The sequence below is a fragment of the Gallinula chloropus genome (assembly GCF_964237585.1).
Source record: "Gallinula chloropus genome assembly, contig: HAP1_SCAFFOLD_577, whole genome shotgun sequence".
Lineage (NCBI taxonomy): Eukaryota > Metazoa > Chordata > Aves > Gruiformes > Rallidae > Gallinula > Gallinula chloropus.
The window spans coordinates 1422-9675 of NW_028168347.1; the positions used below are offsets into that span (position 1 = coordinate 1422).

At 62.0% G+C, this 8254-nt stretch overlaps 1 protein-coding gene across 1 annotated transcript; it reads left to right on the top strand.

Annotated features, from left to right (window-relative positions):
* Positions 1–270: 270 nt before the first annotated feature.
* Positions 271–5251, top strand: RPS19 (ribosomal protein S19; the record flags this gene model as incomplete). Its single annotated transcript, XM_084281002.1, is given in 6 exon segments — positions 271–341; positions 1298–1317; positions 1320–1397; positions 4039–4222; positions 4986–5040; positions 5195–5251. Coding segments are annotated over 6 exon segments (435 nt in total). The 3' UTR covers positions 5222–5251.
* Between the last annotated feature and the right edge of the window lie 3003 nt (positions 5252–8254).

Here is an 8254-nt window from a genome sequence, read left to right on the forward strand (position 1 = left end):
GAGGGGGGTCTTTGGGGGGTGGGGGGGGTCTCGGTGGGGATTGGGAGGTCTGTGGGGGGCTCGGGGGGCTGTGGCTGGGTTTGGGGCGGGGGGGTTGAGGTCCAGGAGGGGTCCTGGAAGGGGGTTGGGGGGGCTGGGCGGGGTGTGGGGGTTGTGGTTGTTGGGGGGGGTCTTTGGGGGGGGGGGGGGGGGATTGGGGGGGTCTTTGGGGGGTGGGGGTGTCTCGGGGGGTCCGGTGGGTGCCGGTCTGAGCCCCGTTTGCCCCCCCAGATGCCCGGGGTGACGGTGAAGGACGTGAACCAGCAGGAGTTCGTGCGAGCGCTGGCGGCCTTCCTCAAGAAGTGAGGGGGGTCGTGGGGAGCTGGGGGGGGGGGGAGGTCCCGGGGGTCGTGGGGAGCTGGGGGGGGGGGGGGGTCCCGGGGGTCGTGGGGAGGGCGGGGTTACTGGGGGAGATCCCGGTTCCGGGGGGGGCAATTATAGGGTACGGGGGAGGGGCAGGGTAGTTACTCACCCCGGAAGGGGAGGGGGGCAAATCCCGCTTTGGGGGGGGGGGGTTGCTGGGGGTGGGGAGGGGGGTTACCGGTATTGGGGGGGCTTAACTGGTTATTTGGGGGGGGGATTACTGGGCCGTGGGGGGTTACTGGGGGCTGGAGGAGGGTGTTTGCTGTTACTGGGGGGCGAAGGGGGTTGTTGCCGGTCCCCGGGGGGGTGTCACTGGGTGTTCCCAGTCCCGGGGGTGTCACTGGGTGTTCCCGGTCCCTGGGGGGTGTTTCTGGCCGTGGGGAGGGTGTCACCAGGTGTTCCCAGTCCCAGGGGGGTGTTACTGGCCGGGGGGGGTGTCACTGGGTGTTCCCGGTCCCCGGGGAGTGTCACCGGGTGCTCCCGGTCCTGAGGGGGGTGTTCCCGGTCCCGGGGTGGGGGGTGTTCCCGGTCTCGGGGGGGTGTTGCCGGTCCCGGGAGGGTGTTCCTGGCCGGGGGGGATATCACGGAGTGTTCCCAGTCTCGGGGGGGTGTCACCAGGTGTTCCCAGTCCCAGGGGGTGTTCCCAGTCTCGGGGGGTGTTACTGGCCGGGGGGTGTGTTCCCGGTCCCGGGGGGTGTGTTCCCGGTCCCGTGGGGTGTTCCCAGTCCTGGGAGGGGGTGTCACCGGCTGGTCCCAGTCCCAGGGGGTGTTACTGGCCGTGGGGGGTGTCACCGGGTGTTCCCGGTCTCGGGAGGGGGCTCCCGGTCCCGGGGGTGTTCCCGGTCCCGGGGGCTGTTCCCCGGGGCTCAGCGGGTGCCCGGTGTCCCCCCCCCAGGTCGGGGAAGCTGAAGGTGCCGACTGGGCCGACACGGTGAAACTGGCCAAGCACAAGGAGCTGGCGCCCTACGACGAGAACTGGTTCTACACCCGGGCTGGTGAGGCACTGGGGGGCACTGGGGGCACTGGGAATGGGGTCTGGGGGCACTGGGGGCCACTGGGGATGGGGATGTGGGGGTACTGGTCCTGTATGATAAGAACTGGTTCTACATCCGCGCTGGTGAGGCACTGGGGGCACTGGGAGTGGGGACTGGGGGCACTGGGAAGGGGGTCTTGGGGCACTGGGGGCCACTGGGAACGGGGATGGGGGGGTGCTGGTCTTGTATGATAAGAACTGGTTCTACACCCGGGCTGGTGAGACACTGGGGGCACTGGGAGTGGGGCGACTGGGGAGTACTGGTCCTGTATGATAAGAACTGGCTCTGCACCCGCGCTGGTGAAGTACTGGGGGGTACTGGGATTGGGGAGCACTGGGAGTGGGGACTGGGGGCCACTGGGAATGGGAGGGGGGGGCTACTGGTCCTGTATGATAAGAACTGGTTCTACACCTGGACTGATGAGGGATTGGGGGCACTGGGAGTAGGCACTGGGGGGACTAGGGGTACTGGGAAGCACTGGGAGTGGGGACTGGTGGCCACTGGGAAATGGGGGTGGGGGGGGTACTGGTCTTGTATGATAAGAACTGGTTCTACACCTGGCTGGTGAGGGACTGGGGGGCACTGGGAATGGGGTCTGGGGGCACTGGGAACGGGGATGTGGGGTACTGGTCCTGTGTGATAAGAACTGGTTCTACACCCAGGCTGGTGAGTGACTGGGGGCACTGGGAGGGAGCACTGGGATGCACTGGGAGTGGGGACTGGGGGCCACTGGGAATGGGGATGTGGGGATACTGGTCTTGTATGTTAAAAACTGGTTCTACACCCGGGCTGGTGAGGAACTGGGGGCACTGGGAGGGTGCACTGGGAAGCACTGGGAGTGGGGTCTGAGGGCACTGGGGGCCGCTGGGAATGGGGATGTGGGGGCACTGGTCTTGTATGGTATGGTAAGAACTGGCTCTACATCCAGGCTGTTGAGGGACTGGGGGTTACTGGGAGTGGGGACTGGGGGCACTGGTCCTGTATGGTAAGAAGTGGCTCTACAGCCAGGCTGGTGAGGGACTGGGGAGCACTGGGAGTGGGGACTGGAGGCCATTGGGAATGGGGATGTGGGGGCACTGGTCCTGTATGGTAAGAAGTGGCTCTACAGCCAGGTTGGTGAGGGACTGGGGGGCACTGGGAGTGGGGACTGGAGGCACTGGGAGGGGGGACTGGGGGCACTGGGGGGCACTGGTCCTGTATGATAAGAACTGGTTTTGTAGCCGGGCTGGTGAGGGACTGGGGGATACTGGGAATGGGGGAGCAGGGGCACTGGGAGTGGGCACTGGGGGGCACTGGTCCTGTATGATAAGAACTGGTTCTGTACCTGGGCTGGTGAGGGATGGGGGGGCACTGATAGCGGGGACTGGAACACTGGGGGACACTGGGAGAGGGGACTGGGGGAACTGGGAATGGGGGAGGTGGGTACTGGTCCCATACGATGAGAACTGGTTCTACACGTGGGCCAGTGAGGGGGTTACTGGGATGGGGGCGGAGACTGGGAATGGGGTGGGGGGATGAGGGGAGGGGGAAGTGAGGGAGGAAACAAGGGAGGAAACGCGAGGGGAAGTAGTGGGGACCCTGGGAAATGGGAGGAAGCGGGGGGCTCCCTGGGCGGCGGGGAGTTCCTGGGAAGTAAGGAGGAAGCAGGGGGGGTTCCTGGGAAGTGGGAAGTTCTGGGAAGTAGTGAGGAAGCAGGGGGGGTTCCTGGGAAGTGGGGGGCTCCCCAGGAAGCAGGGAGGAAGTGGGGGGCTCCCTGGGCAGAGGGGTGGTTCTTGGGAAGGAGGGTGTTTCCTGGGAAGTGGTGGGGCTGATGGGGGGGCTCCCTGGGAAGCAGGGGGGTTCCTGGGAAGCAGGGAAGAAGCAGGGGGGCTGAGGAGGAAGCGGGGGGTTCCCCAGGAAACGTGGACTTAGGGAAGTGGGAGGGTTCATGGGTGAGTCCATGGGAAGCAGGGGAGTTCCTGGGAAGCAGGGAGGAAGGGGGGGGGCTCCACAGGAAATGTGGACTTTTGGAAGTGGTGGGTTTCGTGGGGGGCTCCATGGGAAGCAGGGAGGAAGCAGGGGGGTTCCTAGGAAGTAGGAGGGTTCCTGGGAAGCGGGGAGGAAGCGGGGGGCTCAGGAGGAAGCAGGGGGTTCCCCAGAAAACGTGGGCTTATGGAAGTGGTGGGGTTCATGGGTGGCTCCATGGGAAGCAGGGAGGAAGCAGGGGGGGTTTCTGGGAAGCAGGGAAGAAGTGGGGGTGTTCCTGGGAAGCAGGAGGGTTCCTGGGAAGCAGGGAGGAAGCGGGGGGATTCCGGAGGAAGCGGGGGGCTCCCAGGAAATGTGGACTTTGGGAAGTGGTGGTGTTCATGGGTGGTTCCATGGGAAGCAGGGAGGAAGCGGGGGTGTTCCTAGGAAGTAGGAGGGTTCTTGGGAAGTGGGGAGGAAGCGGGGGGGCTCAGGAGGAAGTGGGGGACTCCCCAGGAAACGTGGACTTTGGGAAGTGGTGGGGTTCATGGGTGGCTCCAGGGGAAGCAGGGAGGAAGTGGGGGGGCTCAGGAGGAAGCGGGGGGCTCCCCAAGCAGCGGGGGGCTCCCCGAGTGACCCCCCTTTTCCCCTCCCCCAGCCTCCACAGCCCGGCACCTGTACCTGCGGGGCGGGGCGGGCGTGGGCTCCATGGCCAAGGTGTACGGGGGGCGGCAGCGCCGCGGCGTCCGGCCCAGCCACTTCAGCCGCGGCTCCGGCTCCGTCGCCCGGCGCGTGCTCCAGGCGCTGGAGGGGCTCAAGATGGTGGAGAAGGATCAGGACGGGTCTGTGGGGGGCACTTCCCCTTCCCCTGGGCTCTACTTCCGGGTCCCACTTCCCCTTTCCTTGGGTTCCACTTCCACCTCACTTCCTCTCCCCTATAGCCCTGTTTCAGCCCCACTTCTGGGTGTCACTTCCTCTCCCTGACCCCTATTTCCACCCCACTTCCAGGTGTCACTTCCCCTCCCTGACCCCTATTTCCACCCCACTTCCAGGTCTCACTTCCCCTCCCCAAGCCCTGTTTCCCCATCACTTCCGGGTGCCACTTCCCCTTCCCCTGAGCCCTGTTTCCACACATTCCTCCCCCCCCCCCCCATTTCTGGGTGTCGCTTCCCATCCCCAAGCCCTGATTCCCCCCCTCACTTCCCCTCCCTTCCACCTTGCTTCCAGGATGCCACTTCTCCTGAGCCCCATTTCTGCCCCACTTCTGGGTGCTGCTTCCCCTCCTGAGCCCCATTTCCACTCCCAGGTCCCCCTTCCTTTCCCCTGGGCCCCATTTCCACCCCATTACTGGGCTGCTCTCCTTCCCAGATGGGAAACTTCCCCCATTTCCCCCCCCAAAATCTCCCATTTCCCCCCCCCAAAATCTCCCATTTCCCCCCCCCAAAATCTCCCATTTCCCCCCCCCAAAATCTCCCATTTCCCCCCCCAAAATCTCCCATTTCCCCCCCCCAAAATCTTCCATTTCCCCCCCCCCAAAATCCCCCAATCCCCCATTTCCTCCCCAAATTCCCACTTCCCCCCAACACTTCCCCCTTTCCTTCCCAGCGGGCGCAAGCTGACGCCGCAGGGGCAGCGGGACCTGGACCGGATCGCGGGGCAGGTGGGTTTGGGGCCGTTTCCTGGGATTTTGGGTAGTTTGGGGGGGGAAGGGGGAAGTGGGGGGGCTGGTTTTGGGGGTGGGGTGGTGGGTTTGGGGTGAATTCTGGTGGTTTTGGGACAATCAGTTCCACTTCCTCCCCCTTTCCCTCCCCCAGGTCGCTGCCGCCAGCAGGAAACACTGAGGAGAGGAAATAAAGGCTGAAGCTTCCCAAGTGCTGTTGTGGCTGTGGAAACTGGGGGGAACTGGGAGGAACTGGAGGGGAAAACTGGAAGGAACTGGGAGGGGTGAAACAGGGAGGAACTGAGAGGAAACTGGGGGGAAGGAAACAGGAACTGGGGGAGGGAACTGGGGGGGAAATTGTTCCTGGAAGTGGAAGTAAGAGGGAAACGCCTCAAAATGGGGAGGAAACAGACCCAGAAATGGCCCCAAAATAGGGGGAAAACGCCCTAAAATGGGAAAGAAACACCCAAAATAAGGGAAATAAACCCATATAAAGGGGGGTGGGGGGATCAACACCCCAGAATTGGGGTGAAATGCCCCAGAATGGGGAAAGGACCTTTGGGGGTTTGGTCAAACCAGAATAGTTTGGTTAAAATGGAGCTAAGTGGGTTCAAATGTAGGTGGTTTGGGTTGAAATCGAGGGGGTTTGGGTTAAAATTGAGAGAGTTTGGGTAAAATGGAGGGTTTGGGGTGAAAATGGAGATTTTTGGGTTGAAATTGAGGTAGTTTAGGTTAAAATTGAGGTGTGGTTGGGTTGAAATTGAGGGGGGTTGGGTTAAAATTGGGGGGGGTGGGTTAAATTTGGGGGGTTTGGGTTAAATTTGGGGGGTTTGGGTTAAATTTGGGGGGTTTGGGTTAAATTTGGGGGGGTGGGTTAAAATTGAGGGGGGTTGGGTTAAAATCGTGGGGGGTTGGGTTAAAATTGGGGTGGTTTGGGTAAAAATCAAGGGCGTTGGGTTAAAATCATGGGGGGTTGGGTTAAAATTGGGGTGGTTTGGGTAAAAATCAAGGGATTTGGGTTAAAATCATGGGGGTTTGGGTTAAAATTGGGGGTTGGGTTAAAATTGAGGGGATTTGGGTTAAAATTGAGGGGATTTGGGTTAAAATTGAGGGGATTTGGGTTAAAATTGAGGGGATTTGGGTTAAAATCAAGAGGTTTGGATTAAAATCACGGGGGTTTGGATTAAAATTATGGGCGTTGGGTTAAAATCATGGGGGTTTGGGTTAAAATTGGGGGGGTTGGGTTAAAATTCAGGTAGTGCAAGTTAAAATTTACTATATTTGGGTTGAAACTGTGGAGCAAATGAAGTAGTTGGGTCTCAATGCAGGTGGTTTGGGTGAAAACGTCGGGTATTTGGTTAAACCCTCAGTGTTCCTCCTGCACCCCAGCGGGCTGGAGGGTGCTGGGGGCTGCTGCCCTGGGCTTTGGGTGGATAAACCCTCATTCTGTGTGTGTGTTGGGGGGGTTTTGTGTGGGGGTGGGTTTCTGGGGTGGGGGTTTTGTGTGTGGGGTGGTTTTTAGGTGACAAAATTCCCCCAAAAGGGCAAATTTTGGGGTCCAAACCCGCGGAAACGGCCCCTTCTCACCCGGCCTCTTCAGAAAGGGCTTTCCCGGAGCTTCCCCTTCCTTCCCGGCCATCCGCAGGCCGCTGCGTGGGGAGGAAAATGGTTAAAAACGCCTTTTTTCCCCTAAAAATCGCCCCTGGGGCCGCTCCGGCTCCCCGAGGCTTCGCCTGAGGCGAGCGCGCGGCGAGGCGGGAAGCTGAGCGGCGGCCGCTGATTGGCTGGCGGGGGGAAGGGCGGGAAGGCGGCGCTGCGGGTTTCTCCCCCTCGGCGCCATGTTTGGTGCGGAGGGGACGGGGGCGGGTCGGGCTCTTCCCCGGGCTGCGGCTCGTCCCCGGCGGCTCCCCCAGGTCTCTGGGTGCCGGCTCGTCCTCGGGCTCCGCTTCCCCCGTTCCCCCACCCCCGAAAAAGCGGCTTTTCAGTCGCCTTTCGGCCGTCGGAGCCGCCCTCGGCCGGGTCCGTCCGTCCCCCCCGCCCCGGGCTGCTGGAGCCGCGCCCGGCCTCGCCTCACGCCTCAGCCCCGCCCGGCGACGGCAGGACCGGTTCTCCCGCTCCCTTCCCTCCTCCCTTCCCCAGGCTCCGCTTAATTAACCCCCTCCCGCTAATTAGGGGAGCTCCCCGCACCCCCCCTGCCCCCCTTAAAGCCTCGGGGAGGGGGGGGTCTTCCCCTTCCCCCCCCCCCCCCCCGGAGATTTGGGGTGAAACCCGCGGGATTTGGGGCACTTCAGGGTCTCTCTGGGGCCGGGACCCCAGCGCCTCACACACCCTGCACCAGTTCGGCCCAGTTCAGACCAGTTGGGATCCATTTAACCCCGTCCTGACCCGCTTTAGGGCTGCCCAGCGTCATCTAAACCACCTTTGCCCCCAGTTTGGCCCAGTTCAGACCAGTTGGGATCCATTTAACCCCCGTCCTGACCCGTTTTAGGGCTGCCCAGCATCATCTAAACCACCTTTGCCCCCAGTTTGGCCCAGTTCAGACCAGTTGGGATCCATTTAACCCCGTCCTGACCCGCTTTAGGGCTGCCCAGCATCATCTAAACCACGTTTGCCCCCAGTTTGGCCCAGTTCAGACCAGTTGGGATCCATTTAACCCCGTCCTGACCCGCTTTAGGGCTCCCCAGCATCATCTAAACCACCTTTGCCCCCAGTTTGGAGCCCAGTTTGGCCCAGTTTAACCCTGTTTAACCCCAGTTCTGCCTATTTCAACCCATTTTTTCCCATTACAGCCCCGTCTTATCCCACCTTCCCCCCCACGCAGCCCCAGTTTGCCCCAGTTTAGCCCCAGTTCAGCCCAGTTTACCCCTATCTTGCCCCAGTTTACCCCCCCAGTTTGCCTCGTTCACCCCCAGTTTGGCCTCTCGGTCCAGTTTGGCCCCTGTTTGCCTTACTGGTGCCCAGTTTCCCCCCACTATGCCCCAGTTTAGCCCCAGTCCAGCCCAGTTTACCCCCATCTTGCCCCAGTTTACCCCCAGTTTGCCTCATTCACCCCCAGTTTGGCCTCTCGGTCCAGTTTGGCCCCTGTTCGCCTCACTGGTGCCCAGTTTCCCCCCACTATGCCCCAGTTTAGCCCCAGTCCAGCCCAGTTTACCCCCATCTCACCCCAGTTTACCCCCAGTTTGCCTCATTCACCCCCAGTTTGGCCCCTCGGTCC